This window comes from Primulina tabacum, chromosome 9 (genome assembly GCF_025594145.1).
Source record: "Primulina tabacum isolate GXHZ01 chromosome 9, ASM2559414v2, whole genome shotgun sequence".
Classification (NCBI taxonomy): Eukaryota; Viridiplantae; Streptophyta; class Magnoliopsida; order Lamiales; family Gesneriaceae; genus Primulina; species Primulina tabacum.
Genome location: NC_134558.1, coordinates 22,558,060 through 22,576,822, shown reverse-complemented (window position 1 = coordinate 22,576,822; position 18,763 = coordinate 22,558,060). Strand labels below are relative to the sequence as shown.

Below are 18,763 nucleotides of genomic sequence, written 5' to 3'. Positions count from 1 at the left end.
GCTCCCTCAACTCGTGCGAACCTCCTTGCTCTTCGAGCCAACCCACGTGCCGCCGTCTTAGGACCCTCATGCAGCCTCTTAGGTCTCCTTGTCATGCTCTAACAGTAGGTAGAAACCGTAACCAACAAGACTCCTAGCCGAAGACCCCTTAGCCACTAGGACTCTTATTTTCGTGCAAGGTAGGTACCCTCCATGTCCAGCCCTTGTGCAACCATGTCTAGCCTTCTAAATCCTCTGAAATCCATCCCTTTTTATTGCCTAGCCTGGCAGCCCCTTTATGCATCATTAACATGAGTTTGGATCATTAAAACATGAGTTTTTGTCCATGGCTTGTCAAAAAACGAAAATAAAATGTGTATCATGTTTCTCATGCAAGGAAAATTAAATACACATAATATGGTGTGAAAGTGTTTGAAATGAAGTTAAGGCGTGTCTTTGCATATATTACAATCGTAAACTATTTGGCGATGCGAGAAACGTTGGCGGAGAGGCAACCCTTGCAGAATTCTCCTTCAAAAAGCCATGTGTTTCCCTTCAAATTTTCGTGTGTGGGTGTGGTGTTTGATGAAGAAGGAGTCCTAGTAAAATTCTAGGAGATGGGCCTGTGATTATGGGAAGGGTGGGTAGGGTTTGAGGCTTTTTATTTTAATTAAAACTTATAGTGTAAGCTTAGGCCCATTAACATGCCATAATAGACCCAATAAGCCCATTAAGTAATATTTAAAATATTTTGTTTAGAAAAGTTTGTGAAAATTATAGTTGAGTTCTCTAAAAGTTCATATTTTCGTCGAAAACTGAATACCGTTTAAAAATACGACTCGGCGTGTAAAAACACCTCAAAACGGTTCATTTTCAAAATTTCATTTAAAATACACCACACATTAAACAATTAAAAAAATATTTTCCTTAATATAGCCCCCGGTCTCCGTTCCTGGATCGCAACTCGAATAACCTTTAAAACACAGTTTTATGCATTCTAGTTGAAAATCAAATTTTAAACATATAAACATGCCTACCATATTTACTAGATGCAATTAAAACAATTTAATTAAAATAAATAAGCAATTTGTTAATCTTAGATGCCATGTAGTTTACGTGGACCTTCAAATTAACGTTACAGTAAACATATCAGTTGCATACTGATAAAAGTTGTAAAGATACTAAGAGTTTCAGTTTGAAAATGTTAAGTCCAAACCAAAATGGGTTATTACAGTTGCTGTAATTAATCAAAGTCTTTTAGTAAATATCATATCTTTGAGATAGAAGGGGTGACATATGAGCATTTGAAGTATCTGAATATCCACAAATCTTGTGTTCTTTATTCTCAGTTTTATTCAATTTGTCTTTCAGTTATTTCCGCACTTTTATTAGTTAACTGATTGACATTGACAACAAGATTCGCGAATTCAGTTTATCACTATACTGATTCATTTATAGAAAAGTTGTGAAAATTATTAACTGTTTATTCAACCCATCCTTCTAAACATTTTCAAACACCCAACCGATCTTAACAGTTATATCTTCTTCGACCCCTGAATTTCATCTATATTTAGTGAATAACATAATATATTCATCAACTAAACATATATCATGTAATTCAAGACTATACAGAGTTTGAGTATTTTTTTTCTTTGTATCTCGACTATTAAAATAGTCTACCCCTATAAATTGTGCTTTAAATAGGGTAGTCATTCTTCCGGCTATCTCACTTAGAGATTCTCCAGATAAGACTGACACATTGTTTTCTACCAAAGTCATGTCCCAAGCAATCTTTACTGATCTCATAAGACTCATTTCTGATAGTTTAATGAATCATTCTCTGTTGAGATCAAATGTTCCTGCTACAATTATCATAGCAGATGTCCAATCATCTATAAGATCTTATCTGCTTTTGAAGTCTAGTACATCAAGATTAATCTTAACCCTATAAGGATGTATAGGCTCTAAAACATATTTTCCATAAGATGTTTGGTGCAAAAGAATTTGACTTCTCCCTGACCTTGTTCCCGCTGGGTGCGATTCTCCTCAAGTATAAAAGTCTGGTTAGGATTCTCTCATATTTATATTCTGAGATCCCACACTTTCTCTAGGTGGTTCATGAGAAGATGACTAGGTCATGGTAGGTTGTTCACCTCCGTTGTGTTCATCTTCAGATCTATAACCTTGAGATTTGCAAAAGATTCTACAAGGTCTTGAAGATCCTCAAGGCCAATCTTTTCTAAAGTTGTCATCAAATTAATTTCTTTTCTGAGACTGATTTAATTAGACTGATCATTTTTTATTCTTCAGTTAAAGGTTTTGGCATCACTTTGGTTTTCTCTCTTTGGTGTAATAAGGGTTCAGTACCAAAGGATGGTGTTAACCTTTCTTCTGAAGTCATTTTAGTAGAACTTGGTTTTTGTTCTAGGTTTTGAATTCTTGTTCGAATATCTCTTAAGATTCCAAGAATTTCATCCTGGTTTTTCAAGGATTTTCTCCACATTTTGTGGTACATAATACAGTATATTGCCATAATTATGTAATGTCTTTTGAATTTCTCCAAGATCTCCAGAGAGTTTAGAGGAATTCGGGACTATTTCTATAAGCATATTATTTTGAATCATAAGTTTACCTTAGGACTCTGATAATTTCTCTTGTTTTCTGATATCTAACCTTGATTAAATCTTCTTGTTTCAAATATTCCAAATTTTTGGAATAAATCCTATAAATAATCAATCTCGAACATGAATTCAGATTCATGTTATTTGAGAAATTTTTCTCCTCAAACATTTAATTACTTATATGATAATAAATTTTTATGTTTAAAACAATTTTACCTAAACTTTCATATCATTTTTTTTCACGAAAATCAATCATTACATTATGATGATATTTTTGTCTTTTTTTAATGTTATAGGGAGTGAAAACAAAAATTTTTAAGTGTAAGAAATTAAGATAAAGTTACGGTTTAAAAATGGTTTTCGACTATGTTTAAAATGCGTAGAAAGTTATTTTACAAATTTGACACTGTAGTATATGTAATCCATTGCTTTATTTCTCCGCTCTTGAGACGCATTTAGAGAACCCTCCGACGGCTGCTGTGCAACAAAAGTCATGGCCTTTTTCTTGTTATGCAAGGTTTCAGATTTCTCGCACCGTTTAATTTTTTCCTGGGTTTTTATAAGTGGGTTTGCGTGTCTGTCTGTGTATTCGTGCATTTTTTTGGAAATTTCTTGATGGGCTCTTGTGTGTTGTAATTTGAGCGGCGTCTTTCTTGATTTGTGTGGTGGGTTTTTTCTACTATCGGATTATGTTTTATTGTTTTTCGAGATTAGGGTTTTTTGGAAGAGGATTTTTTTCTGAATCTTTATGAAGTTGGGATCGATGGATGCGTGTGTATTTGAAGGATGGTGTTAACAAGTTGATGGAATTGTTTGGTCGTTGGCTTGATTTTTATGTTTCCTTTATGTTAATATCATTATACTTGAAAGCTGCAAACACAATTTACTGCTCTGTAATTATTCCAGGCTCTCTATTTTCATCTAATCGTGTGTGATTTGTGTGCCATTGGTCCGTGGTTTTCCCAGATTACTTGAAGAGCTTCATGGTTTTATTCCAAAGTTTCAAGTTTTTGATACGTTGGGTGGGTTTAGGAAATTTTTAAATGACAAATTTTATGTTGCATTGATTGTTTATCATTTATGTGCTGTACTTTCTGTCAGAATTAATTAACTGGTCCGTATTATTTTGGGAAATGGACTTCTTTTATGATGGTGGGGGATGATGGATTTCTTTTTCTGTGGTCGTTGATTATGTTGCCAATCAATGACTTCTATTTAAACTAATACAGTTTCCAAGTTGAATTAGCTATTGATTACATTTTGAGCTTCTACTATATATTGTGATAATTGAATGGAACTTCAAAATGGCTTCAGCATATAAGGCTCTGTATATCCGGCCATCATGTCATAAAATTTTACCAGATTAAACTTGCAAACTGATGTTTGTATTTATATCTAATTCTATGCCACCAGATTAACTTTCAAGCTAATTACAATGACTTTTTTTGACAGACTATTCAGAGCTTTCCAAGTGTTATTCCCTCTGCACGAAATTGAACTTTTTGGTATTTAGTTAAAGAATCAAGAGTTGCCAGAATGTCTAAAAAGGGATTGATGGAGCAGGACTTGAGTAAGCTGGATGTGACAAAACTACATCCACTTTCGCCTGAGGTGATATCTCGTCAGGCGACAATAAACATAGGTTATCTTGTTTTGATTATAACTTGAATTGATTTATTTGCTATGATTATTGTTACATCTTTCAGTTAGTCTGTTTACATTTTACTTATCCCGCCTCGTTAACTTACTCCTCTCAGGGACAATTGGTCATGTGGCTCATGGGAAGTCAACAGTTGTAAAAGCCATATCTGGTGTCCAGGTATATCAATCATTTTCTTGATCTTGAGAGTTTAGAAATGCATGCTTGTTGTGGCATTTAAAGTACTGTGAGGATCCGAACGATTCATTATTTAAATTCAAAATTGTCGTTTGGATAGATAGGAATTGGGCCATATATTGACTAGTTTAATTACCTTGGAATATGGCCAGTTTAAGTAGTTTTGATATTTTGATGGTTGCACTTGTTAGAGTACATCACCGTCTACTAATGTTTATGTTAGTGTAACTTTTAATGATTTGTGACTGTATTCACCTAGGTTCCTACCTTTTTCAGTGATATTCTCATAAATTATGTGTTCATATTCATACATCTTGGGTCCTATATGCTAAAAAATATTATGTATGAATCGAACTTCTTTCAATTTGGAATGACTTTTACCTGCAGACTGTCCGCTTTAAAAACGAATTGGAACGCAATATTACCATCAAGCTTGGATATGCCAATGCAAAAATATACAAGTGTGAAGATGATCAATGCTCTCGACCCATGTGCTACAAGTAAGTCCGGCAATGCTGATTTAGTTTATTGATGTGAATTTATTTCCTGGTTCATTTAGTTAATAATAATTTCTATTTCTTTTCAGGGCATACGGAAGTGGAAAGGAAGACAGTCCAATGTGTGATGTGCCTGGCTTTGAAAACAGCAAGATGAAATTACTTAGACATGTCTCTTTTGTCGATTGCCCAGTAATGATTCCTATGGCTATGTGATGGTATTTGTGATCCAAATGTTTCAACTGGGATTCAAGCATATTTAGATTAATGAAAAATGTTCTGATGCCACAGGGTCATGATATTCTCATGGCTACAATGCTTAATGGTGCAGCAATTATGGATGGAGCTTTACTTCTTATAGCTGCCAATGAGAGTTGTCCTCAACCTCAGACGTCTGAGCATTTAGCTGCTGTTGAAATTATGCGTCTTCAGCACATTATAATTCTTCAAAATAAAGTTGATCTAGTTCAGGAAAATGTTGCCATCAACCAACACGATGCCATTCAGAAATTCATTCAGGTTGATTGATGTGCGTGAATGCGATTCAAATTTCATTGTTGTAAACATTTAACATTTTTTTCCATATTTCTCTACAGGGAACTGTTGCAGATGGTGCACCAGTGGTACCAATTTCTGCGCAACTGAAGTATAATATTGACGTTGTAGCTGAATACATTGTGAAGAAAATCCCCATTCCAGAGAGGAACTTCATTTCACCACCAAATATGATTGTAATCCGGTCCTTTGACGTCAATAAGCCTGGTTTTGAAGTCGATGAAATCCGAGGTGGTGTTGCTGGTGGAAGTATTCTGAAGGTAGATTTTCTTTTATTAACTATAACTTTGAAGAACAAAAATTCGATTGCAGTCCACATTCTTTTATCCTTATAGGACTTGCTTATTCAGTTTTTCTTTGTGAGTGATAAGTTTTCTGTTAGTGGCGATTGTTTACATGTAGTTGAAATGCCTTGAAAGTGGTTTTTCAGTAGGTAGATATTATTTTCAGCTTATCATTCATAGTCTCTCCTCCCAAAAGCTAAGTCAGTGGAAGGTGGGACCATCCATAGTATTTATATTTAACACTTCTCTTCTCGCGTAAGCTAGAAAGCGAGGAATGGATATCCAGAATGAATATCCAAGATGCATATGGTCAAATGGAGAGAAATGTCCAGAAATGATCATAACTTAAGGCCATCTTAATGAAATATGAATTGTGTACGCAGGATTCAAACTCGTGAATTCATAAAACGAAGAATCCATCTTTACCAAACATTGAAATTCATGGCAGTCGGCACAATTATAATGTTTATTCTTTAAAAAAACAATCACTCCCACACGAGAAGTAAACTCGTGCAACTTAATTGGCCAACTGACACAATATGTTAAAACTGTCGAATTACTCTTGCAGGGAGTTTTGAAGGTAAATCAATTTATCGAGGTCCGTCCAGGTATTGTAGTCAAGGACGAAAGTGGAAACATAAAGTGCACCCCTATATACTCCAGAATAGTCTCCTTATACGCTGAGCAAAACGAGTTACAGTTTGCCGTTCCTGGAGGCCTTATTGGAGTTGGAACGACCATGGACCCTACACTTACTCGTGCAGATAGGTTGGTTGGCCAGGTTCTTGGGGAGGTCGGGTCACTCCCTGAAGTGTACGTTGAACTAGAGGTAAGTGTCAGTACTTCAAACAGCTCCAACTTCTTGGCAAATTATGTTTATCCTGTATTTTCCTGATTAAGTATAGCTTTTTGCATGTGACATGTCATCTGAAATCCCATTGAATACAAGTGCTTTTACTGCACAATTTACTTTACTACAGGTTAATTTCTTTTTGCTGCGTCGTCTACTGGGCGTTAGGACAAAGGATACAGAGAGACAGGGTAAAGTCTCGAAACTGGCCAAGGGAGAGATCCTTATGTTGAACATAGGATCTATGTCAACAGGAGCTCGTGTTGTTGCTGTCAAGAACGTTTTTGCAAAACTACAACTCACTTCCCCAGTGTGCACCAGCAAAGGAGAGAAAATCGCATTAAGTCGTAGAATCGAAAAGCACTGGCGTCTTATTGGCTGGGGTCAGATTCAAGCCGGTATTACTCTTGACATCCCACCCTGCCCCATTTAAGTGAAGCTCTGGTTTACACAAGAACACGAAAAATGCTGACCGAGGCAAGAAAAATTGAGACAATGTGGGTGGGCAGAAAATTGCGGGGAACATTTTTTGTTCGATGGAAGTTGATGTATTGTTTGGATTTTCGAATACTCTTCTTTTTTTCTCCCTGTCGTGACACGATTTTTCGCATTTGTATTCAGTTTTTGGAGTCAGTATTGAATCCATCGATACATTTTGAATGTTGAGTTCTTTCTTTGGGCATAATATTCTCAACCACCATAATGATAAATTGGAATTTTAAGGTTTTGAAACATGAACAATTTAATTTAGATCATGGGAAAAAATTTCAGTTCAGACATGTATCAAGGTAAAAAAAATTAATTCAATAAAATTGAAATTTTACAGTCGGGTGATATATTGGCGGAATCATCTCAAATTAAATTTAGGCGATAATACACATGTTAATATGTTATAACGTGGTGTATTCAATTCAGAATTTTGATAACTTTTAATGATTTTTTAAATGATAAACTTTGATGGATTTGATAGGTTTTTATTGACTTTTATAGAATCTCACAGATTTATAAACATATTTATGTAGATTCATATAAACTTTTTTGCAAGACTTTTATTGACTTTTGTGAATTTTTTTTAATAAAATTTTATAAATTCTGTACTTAATTATAATATATTATTTTTTATTAATTTATTTGAACCAGTAATTAATTGACATATATAACATATTCAGTTTGAAATAGTTTTTCATTATTTATATTAATAAATAAATTTACTTATTTAAAAGTTAAATCAATCCTTACGTGTGTATATACGTGGGTTTGTAAATTGGCAAAAACTTGTGTGAGGCGGTCTCACAGGTCATATTTTGTGAGAAAATATCTTATTTGGATCATTTATGAAAAATATTACTTTTTATGCTAAGAGTATTACTTTTTATTGTGAATATCGGTAGGGTTGACCCGTCTCACAGATAAAGATATGTGAGACCATCTCACAGGAGACCTACTCTTGTAAATTTTTATAAATACATCAATTGATTAATCCGTAACCTTGTTTTTGAATTGATAACATACATGTGAAAAGAATATTATTTATCATTGTGTGCATATAATTTTATATAAAAATATCATAGCTTACATATTAATCGAAAATGTTAAAAAGAATTTAAAAAGTCATCGTTGTTACGAGGCTATTCAATTATTAAGAATTAAGCGGCCTTTTTGGGTCATCTTTTACTATTATTGAATATTACATTAATTTGTAATTTGTATAAATGATAAATCATAATTTAAAAATCACAAAATCATATCTAGAATTCAAAATTTCTTATGATATTAAAATAAAAATTATTAAATGAAAAATCAGCCAAAAAATGAAAATTTTGAAAAGGAAATATGAAAATCTATATAGAGATACATTTCGAAAATTTAAGAGAGTGACAGTTATAGATGATAGGAGAGAAGATAAAAAGAGAGGTGATGTGAAACGACAGATATATAAATAAAGAGCTTGTGTATGAGTTAGAAGTTTTAAAAATACATCCAAATCTTTAGGTTGAACCAAATATAATTTTTGACAATTTATAGTTGTACCTTATACTGTAACGCTCCGAAAATTTAAGGTCCACGCGAACCACATGCATGCAATTATTAAATTCTTTGTGTATTTCAACTAAATGATTTAATTGCATTAATTAATTATGTTGTGCATATTTGCATGTTTAAAATATATTTTTCTACATGGTTGCATTAAAATGTATTTTTAAAGGTTATTCGAGTTGCGATCGAGGAACGGAGACTGTGGGCTGGAAAATAGAAAATGTTTTTATTGATTAATTGTTTTTAATTATTTAAATTAAGGATGATGCTTTTTCTTATTTTTGAAAATATGGTTGATGGTTTTTCATATTTTTGAAAATAAGGGGTTTTTAGGTGATTTATGCGTCGGGACGTAAATTTTATCGGTGTTGATTTTTCAACAAAAATACGAAATTTTTGGCAACCCGGCTAATAAATTCACAAACTTATTTTACCAAAACTATTTTAATATTTTAATTAAATTCTAATTAAGACTAATGGGCCTAAATTGTTGGCTTAATAGGCCTAAAGCCTTGTTAGTGATTTAATTAGTATATATTATGTAAACCCTTCCCAAACCCCACAGTTTTTACACGCCTCAAGTCTGAAACATGACACACAATTTTAATTTCGTAACTATGTGCATATAGGTTTCAAACTTGTGTTATTTGATTCCAAAATCATGTTTTATTGTTGTTAAAGGGGCTTCCATGAATTAGGATGTTAAGGGGAAAGTTTTACACAAGTTTAGGGGTCTTAGAAAACAGGGAAAATGCTGCAAACGAAAAAAAGAAATATGCTGGAACCGTAGGCAAGGAATTTAGGTAGGAGCCGTGAGTTTTTTTAAGAGTTCATGTGCATGTGTGGATCAAGGGACTCGATTGTTTGCATGGGGCTTGGGGGCTTGGTCTAGGGCTGGGTTGGGTCCTGGGGTGGCTAGGGTTCGAACTCTAGGCTTGGGGAAGGAGTCCACCCGAAGTGGGACTCCTCCCATATTCACGTGTAGAATCTGTTCGGGAGAGAAGAGGGGCTTGCGGATCGATCTGGGGGTGAGCTAGGTGGTTCATCAGGGTCCATGGGTCATGGGCAGGGGTCGGGCTAGGGGGTGGGTGCGGCTGGCTCGACCAAAACAAGGAAACCGTGAGGATTGCATCATAGAGCCACGCACAGGCTGTTTCCTTCTTCAGCTGGCTTGTGCGCTGGTCCAGGGGCCTGGGCTGGTCTGGTCGGGGGCTGGGCGTGGGCCAGGGGTGGTCAGGGTCGGCTGGGCTCGGTGGTGGCTCGGCTGGAGGTGACCTAGGATGACTAGGAGTCTTCTAGCGTGAGTTCTAGAAGAATGCAGAATCGGGTCAAGTTCAGTAGGCTTTTGAGCGGGTTAGGTTCATGTTTTTGGGCTGGGCTTGGTCATTAGGGTCCCTAGATGGGTTGGCTTGGTTTTGGCTCAAGGTGGCTCGGGCGTGGCTCGAGTAAATTGGGAGATGGCTCGGTGGGTTCATTAGTGTGTCAAAAACGAAAATTAAAAGGCTAAAATTGAATCCATGGGTCCACGGGTGTGGCTCGTGACTTGGAAGGGTAGAATAAATCTTAAAAATGCTATATTTAAAATTTGGGATCAAAATAATCAGTTTTGGATTTATTCGGGATTTAATCGCCGCACGAAACGCTAATTAACGAGTTAATTGAAACACCTAGTTTAAGCTTTATAAAATTATGAAAAATTATATTTATGCTTAAATAATTATTAAAAGTCTAAGTTTTTAATTTAGGAATTTTATATTAAGGTTTGGTTTAATTCGAGATTAAAATGCAGTAATACGTCTTATTTAAAGATTAATTTAAAACTTCTCGATTTAAGCTAAATAAAAATATGAGAAAATTCATGTAAGCATAAATAATTATTTGGGACATGTTAGAGTCAATGGAATTAAGAAAAACTAAAAACGTAAAATTTTACGTCTAGGGATAAAACGGTCATTTTACACCTAAAAATTAGTAAACGTCATGGCAGTGTCCTGAATGCTGTTTTATATCCTAATATGATTATTTTAAATGTTTATGGATGTCTTATGATTTAATATGCCAAAATGTTTATGTTAAAATGCTTATGATTTTTATATGTTAAATTATGATGTTCAAGAATTATTAAGGTTTAAATTGAACATTTAAAAGATATGTTGCATGCTTGGTTTCAAAATAAAATGATATTATATGCATGTTTTTATTAAGTGATGGAAATACGACATGTTGAAGGACATGAAGTGATTGTTACTAAATATGTGATATGTTGGAAATATCGTGAGGGTTATGGTCCCAGAGGGAGCCCGACGATCGTGTTTCCATTGATACGAATACAAATATCAATATGTGATACGAATACGAATACGAATACGAATACGTTGATATGTTGGCCATGGAGTCAGTTGACCGGTGAGAGTGTTGCTGATGTCTCCGCCGCCCAGTACTGTGGTTTTATGTAGATGGATCCATCGCCCAATACGATTAAGAATATGAGTCACAATCACGTTCTGAATTCAACAAACACAAATATGAAAATGAATACGAATATGAATATGTTTAAGTTTAAATGAAAAGGTGTATGAAAATGTTTATGCATAAGATTATGAAAACGTTTTTATTTAAAGTTTTATGCATCATGAAAATGTTTACGAAAATGTTATGTTTTAAGTTTATGCATCTTCGTGAAAACGATATTTTAAGAACAATTATTTTTCACTGTTATATGTTAACTGTATTACGTATTACTTGTTTTCAAGGATATGATGTGTTGAGTCTTTAGACTCACTAGGTATGATTGATGCAGGTTATTATGATAATAAGATGAATGGAGGTCTTGATGGTTGACTTTGCTGGGCTGAAGGTGCACATAACCCGAGGACCGACGCTAGTTTTCCGCAATAGTTATGATTTATGATTTTAAGTTATGTTAAAAATATTTTTACGATGATTTATTTATGAGTGGTTTTTGAGAGATTATAGTATGGGCTATATTTTTCAAATAATATTTTTGGGTTGATAAAATAGTTGGTTGTTTACTTTTAAAATGGTTCCAAAATATTTTATGTTAGGTGTTTTATTTTAAAATGATGTCAAAAATATTTTATGGTTCGGCCGAATGCTATGTGAGGTTTGAAAAAAAAAAAAAAAATGTAACGACCATGGGCTATCCCGATTTTGGGCTCCCTTGGGGGCATTGTCCCAACTTGGGTTCCCTCTGAGGCCTTTTCCCTTACGGGTTTTCCACATGCGCCATTACTCATAAGACTCTCCACACCAGGTTGGTGGAGTGATACCTCCCCAAGTCTCGAACCCATGACCTACTGGCATAAGTACATTGTTCAAAGAGACTTGGTACCAGTTGAACTACCAAATCTCTTTGAACTATGTACTTATGTCAGGAGGTCATGGGTTCGAGACTTGGGGAGGTATCACTCCACCAACTTGGTGTGGAGAGTCCTATGAGTAATGGCGCATGTGGAAAGCCCGTGAGGGAAAAGGCCCCAGAGGGAACCCAAGTTGGGACAAGGCCCCCGAGGGAGCGCAAGATCGGGATAGCCCATGGTCGTTACAATAAAATGCGCCTTTTATTGTAACGACCATGGGCTATCCCGATCTTGCGCTCCCTCGGGGGCCTTGTCCCAACTTGGGTTCCCTCTGGGGCCTTTTCCCTCACGGGCTTTCCACATGCGCCATTACTCATAGGACTCTCCACACCAGGTTGGTGGAGTGATACCTCTCCATGTCTCGAACCCATGACCTCCTGGCATAAGACATAGTTCAAAGAGACTTGGTACCAGTTGGGCTACTCTCGGGGCTTTGTCCCAACTTGAGTTCCCTCTGGGGCCTTTTCACTCACGGGCTTTCCCATGCGTCATTACTCATAGTGTAATGCCCGAATTTTGAAAAAATGTGGCAGTAGTTGTGATGGTTCTTGGCGTTACGTTATGGTATGAATGGTAATGAATGTTATAGATGGAATAGATAATGGAGGGGTAGAATCAAAGGTGGAATTTGAGCTAAATAGGTAATGGAAGTGCGGAAACGGTATGAAAAATGTGGCAGTAGTTGTGATTTTTAGCATAATGTTTTGTATATTGAACCAATTGATGTTAGGCCTCTTTCATTAGAAAGATAAGACATAAGGCTATAACTTTCATGTTTTGAGTTTTGTTCAAATCATTAGGGAAAACGAGCCAAAAGCGCCCTGAAGTGTGTCGTGCGTATCGTCATTCCTACAATGACACATGTTGGGAGATTGAGCATAACGTTTTACTCAGACCTTCAAATGACATGAGGCCAATTAGAGATGAAAGCCAAGACATAGGGCTACAACTTTCCTGTTTACCGAGCGGTAAGAAACGGCCGCCCGAGCGCCACTGCTTCTGAATTTTTGAGTTGTGGGCAGTAAGTTCGGTGCTAGGGCGGTAATATGTTATTTCCCGAGCGCCCAACAAGTTAAAAAGCGTGTTTTGAGGTTTGGGAAGGCATAAAATCGAATGGGATCATTTTTTTACTCATTTTCCTTCTCCTTCTTTTCTCTCCATTGGTTTAGAGCTAGGGTTCTTCATTCTCCTTCAATCCAATTTCTTTCAAGACATTAATCTTTGATTGAAGCCTTAATATTTGATTGGAGATTAGAAGTTCTTCTCCTCAAGAGTTTATAAGCAAGGTAAGAAAGCTTATTTCCTTGGTTTAGTGATTGAAGGGAAAACAATGTGTTGTTTGGTTTGGGTGTTGAGGTAAAGTTGTTAATATAATGATTGATGGTATTATTATTGTATGTATTGATATTTTGAAAAGAAATGGAATTGAAGGTAAGGGCAAAGTAAAGGAGCTAACTCTTTAGCACGCATGTTATGTGTTTGATAAAATGATTCAATAAATATTTTTATGGCATATTACGGTTAAGAAATTTACGGATCTTGATTCGAAGCAGTATTGAATTAATTATGAATTTTGAACAGAAACTATTTTGTTTTGATAGATGATCAAAGTTCTTGAGTTATAGTAGAATTCAAAGGTTCAAGACTTCTCACCTACACATTTCGATCTTCTTTTAGTAATATTTGAAAGGTATGTTATGGTCGGTAACATACGAGGTAAAAGTATCATTTTTATTTTAAATTGAAAACTCTATGGCTCGATCAACTATTGGTGAATTTATGATGATTGCTGTATTGAGATTAGTTGATTATGATATCGAAATGATGATATTGATTTGCATCATTACATTGCTTATTGAGCCACTTTTTGATTCAGATTTGATATGACGGAGATCGCCTTGATTTATTGATTTGTTGGACGTATGGGGCTATAGTCGAGTTGGCATAGTGTATGCGGAGGTCGCTGTTATGGCCTGAACATTCTCTATAGCGCACCATAGTCCTAGGATTGTAGAACACAGCACCCTACCCCGAGCGGATGAGTCGGTGGATGTTGCTGGGTGATTCTATTCCCTTGGGTACCCTATGACCAGATGATTCATTTGATCTTGAGATTTATTGATAGCCCACAGCTTCTGATCATGCATTGCATTATATTGCATCTTTATGAATTTTATATGATATATTTGAAATGTTAAATCTCATATGTTATTGATTGTATCATACTGGATTTATACTCACCGGCACTTCGGCTACCTCTTGTTTTCATGTGCTTGACGGCGAGTGAGGCGAGGTTTGGTATGCCAGAGTCCAGCTCCAGGCGAGGAGATACGAGTTAGAGTGGGATTCTCGGGTCTTAGGAGCTATGTGATGATGTTTGGATTTCTTTGGTTTACTACTTTTTGTTGGCATGTTGAAAATTTTATTTCAAACATTTGAGACCATTAAATTATTTTGGCGATGTTTATGTGATTTTGTGAACCACAAATTATGTATTTACTAAATCATTTGGTTTGTTACAATTATAATTATTAGTATTAGATATCGGACCCGGGGCCCCACATTAGGTGGTGGTATTAGAGCGTAAGATATTTGGGAACATGGTAGATCGAGTCAGTTTGAATTGCTTGATAATGTGATATATTTGTTAGCATTTTCATTGTGCTATGATGTGAAATACATGATTTAAATTGAGATATTATATTGTTGAGTTTTATTCGATATTTTTGAGATTGTTGAGTCTCAAGAGCCAGAGATGATTGATACAAGATTGAGATGATTATGATATTGTGATTTTATATGTGTTTGATCTATTTTATATCAGACATGGTTACTCGAGGTAGAGGTCGTGGTAGACCTAGACAGGACATACCAGTGGCACAAGATCAGGGCAGTGCTACTCATACTCAGATGGATATAACTCCAACTCCGATGGAGATACTGTTAGCCAGATTTCAGTCTTTGCACCCACCGATGTTGAAGGGTACCGAGAATGAATTAGAGTGTGAGAACTGGTTGGAGAATATGGATCAATTATTTGAATCTCTTGAGTATCCAGATGATCGTAGAATCAAATTAGTTGTTCATCAGTTATTGGATGTTGCTAAGAGTTGGTGGATAATGACCAAGAAAGCTTTAGAGGATCGAGGTACGATTGTTACCTGGGATATTTTTAAATCTGAATTTTTTCAGCGTTTCTTTCCTACCTCTTACAGGAAAGATAGGGGAGCCGAGTTTGCAAATTTAAAGCAGGGAAATCTAATATTGAGGACTATGTTGCTAAGTTCTCGAATTTACTGAAATTTGCTCCTCATGTAGCATCCGATGAAGAAGCTAAGGCCGATCACTTCATAAATGGTCTTAACCCTGATATCTTTACCTTGGTTAATACCGGAAGGCCTAACACTTTTGCTGAGGCTCTTGATCGAGCCAAGGGAGCTGAAACCGGAATTATTAGGCAGAGAGGTTCTCAGATGCAACGACCCCAACAGCCACAGTATAGACAGCAGTTCAGACAAGGGTAATAGTGGCGGTAACAGTGGCAGCATAAGAGAGCAGTTTCGGGCTAGAGGCAAGCAATTTAAGAGGCATGGCAGTAATTTTTCGAGTTCTATTGGATCGAGACAGTCTGGTTCAGTTCAGAGTACTGGTTATTCAAGTCCGACTTGTGGTCAGTGTGGTGGTAGACATTTTACCGATCAGTGTAGAGGAATCTCGGGAGCTTAGCCACTTGTGTAACCAGGTGGGACACTATGCTCGAGTGTGTCCTAACCGTGGCAGTGATATGTCTCAGAGTGGGGGATCATCGAGACAGACACATCACCAGAATCGTCAGAACCCTACAGTTCATTCCTATCAGCAGTCAAACCGGTCAGATCAGAACAAACAGAGTGGTAGCCACAGGGTAGGACAGCCACCTAGACAGCAGGCTCGAGTTTTTGCACTCACTAAGGATGAGGCACATAATGCTCCAGATAATGTTATTGCAGGTAATTGTTTTCTTTCAAGTTATCCTGCTTATGTTTTGATGGATACTGGCGCATCACATACTTTCATAGCTGAGCACTTTGTCTCGTTGCATTCATTGCATTCTATGCCATTATCATCTACATTATCTATTTCTACTCCACTGAGCAAAGTGATGAGGTCAGCAGAAATGATAAGTGGTTGTGAATTTCGTTATGAGGATAATGTCATTGAGATTGATTGCATTGTGTTGGAGATGTCTGATTTTGACTGCATAGTTGGTATTGACATGTTGACAATATACAGGGATACTGTAGATTGTTTTCAGAAGATTGTTAAGTTTAGGCCTGATATGACAGATCACTGGACATTCTATGTTAAAGGTTCTCGAGCTAAGATTCCTTTGATATCTGTTTTGTCCATGACTCGTTTGTTGCAGAAAGGAGCCGAATGTTTCTTGATTTATGCAATTGATATTTCAAGGTCAGCACCTAAATTGGCAGATATTCCAATTGTTAGTGAATTTTGAGATGTATTTCCAGATGAAATTACAGGATTTCCTCCAGTCCGAGAGATTGAGTTCAACATTGAGTTGATGCTAGGTACACAGCCTATTTCTAGAGCTCCTTATAGGATGGCGCCAATTGAACTAAAGGAACTAAAGGAACAACTTGAGGATCTATTGGCTAAAGGATATATAAGACCAAGTGTTTCACCTTGGGGTGCTTCGGTTTTATTTGTGAAGAAGAAAGACGGGTCTATGAGGCTTTGTGTCGATTATAGACAGTTGAATAAAGCCACAGTAAAGAATAAGTATCCTTTGCCAAGGATTGATGATCTCTTTGACCAGTTGCAGGGTTCTTCAGTATACTCTAAGATTGATTTAAGATTCGGATATCATCAGTTAAGAGTTAGAGAGGCAGATGTGCCTAAGACTGCTTTTCGTACCAGGTATGGGCATTTTGAAATTTTGGTTATGCCTTTTGGGTTGACCAATGCACCTGCGGTATTTATGGATTTGATGAACCGTGTGTTTCAAAGGTATATAGATCAATTTGTTGTGATCTTCATTGATGATATTCTTATTTATTCAAAATTTGAAATTGAGCATGCCGAGCACTTGAGAGCTGTTTTGCAAATTTTGAGAACTGAAAAGTTGTATGCTAAATTATCGAAATGCGAGTTTTGGTTGGATAGAGTGGTTTTCCTTGGACATGTGATTTCAAGTGCTGGTATATCAGTTGATCCGAGTAAAGTTGAGGCAGTCATCAATTGGTCTAGACCGACATCAGTTCCTGAGGTACGTAGTTTTATGGGTTTGGCAGGCTATTATCGCAGATTTATTGAAGTATTCTCATAGATTGCGAGGCCAATTACCCAGCTGACACAAAAGAATGTACCATTTATTTGGTCGCAAGCATGTGAGGCTAGTTTTGTTGAACTTAAGCAGAGATTGACTAGTGCTCCAGTTCTGACTATTCCATCAGGTGTAGGAGGATTTATAGTGCACACTGATGCTTCACATCAAGGACTGGGTTGTGTATTAATGCAGCATGGCCGTGTGGTTGCCTATGCTTCACGACAGTTGAAGCCACATGAGTCTAGATACCCAGTGCATGACTTGGAACTAGCAGCAGTGGTTTTTGCCTTAAAGATTTGGCATCACTAATTGTATGGGGAGAAATTTGAGATATTCACTGATCATAAGAGTTTGAAATATCTCTTTTCACAAGCGGAGCTGAACATGAGACAAATACGTTGGTTAGACTTGTTGAAAGACTATGATTGCAAAATAAAATATTATCCAGGCAAGTCAAATGCAGCAGCTGATGCTCTGAGCAGAGAAGTATGTAATATGTCTTTGATAACTAGCAGTGTATCTGATCTAGTGGAAGAATGTTGTATTTCTGGTTTGGATTTTGTGGTAGATACTCAACCCTGTAAGAGTATTTATGATTCAGGCAGAGCCAGAGTTGTTTGTAAAGATTAAAGAGGCTCAAAGGTTAGATCAAAGCTTTCAGAAATCAGTTGAACTCGTCAGATCAGGACATCGATCAGAATTTCAGGTCAATAATGAGGGTATTTTGTTTGTGAATGATCGTATTGTAGTTCCTAATATTTCAGAGTTGAGGATACAGATTTTGCGTGATGCTCATTGCAGTAAGTTCAATGTACACCCTGGAAGTAAAAAGATGTACAATGATTTGAAGAAACAATTTTGGTGGAAAAGAATGAAATCTGACATAGCAGAATTTGTATATCGTTGTTTGAATTGTCAACAAGTGAAAGCAGAAAGAAAGCGACCAGGAGGTCTTTTGCATAGCCTTAAGGTTCCAGAATGGAAGTGAGACCATATCACCATGGACTTCGTCACGAAATTGCCGAGGTCGTCGAGGGGTTGCGATTCAATTTGGGTTATCGTTGATAGATTAACCAAGTCTTCATGTTTTATTCCTTATCAGATGACATATAGGCATGATCAGATGGCCAGATTGTATATCAGAGAAGTTTTGAGATTGCATGGTGTGCCTAACTCCATTGTATCCGATCGTGATCCCTGATTTTCTTCTCATTTTTGGCAGAGTTTACAAGAGGCCCTTGGTATTCGTTTGCATTTGAGTACAGCCTATCATCCTCAGACAGACGGACAGTCAGAACGTACTATTCAGACATTAGAGGATATGCTGAGAGCTGTAGTTATGGATTTTGGCATTGGTTGGCAGGATTCGTTACCACTTGTCGAGTTTTCTTATAACA

At 36.4% G+C, this 18,763-nt stretch overlaps 1 protein-coding gene across 1 annotated transcript; it reads left to right on the top strand.

Moving 5' to 3' along the window:
- The first annotated feature begins 2,990 nt into the window (after positions 1-2,990).
- Positions 2,991-7,293, top strand: LOC142554993 (eukaryotic translation initiation factor 2 subunit gamma-like). Its single transcript, XM_075665620.1, has 9 exons — positions 2,991-3,090; positions 4,053-4,242; positions 4,358-4,419; positions 4,825-4,937; positions 5,024-5,126; positions 5,226-5,453; positions 5,531-5,749; positions 6,342-6,602; positions 6,754-7,293. Exons 2-9 carry the CDS (start codon positions 4,137-4,139, stop codon positions 7,054-7,056), a joined length of 1,395 nt encoding a protein of 464 aa, XP_075521735.1. The 5' UTR covers positions 2,991-3,090; positions 4,053-4,136; the 3' UTR covers positions 7,057-7,293.
- Positions 7,294-18,763: the final 11,470 nt, after the last annotated feature.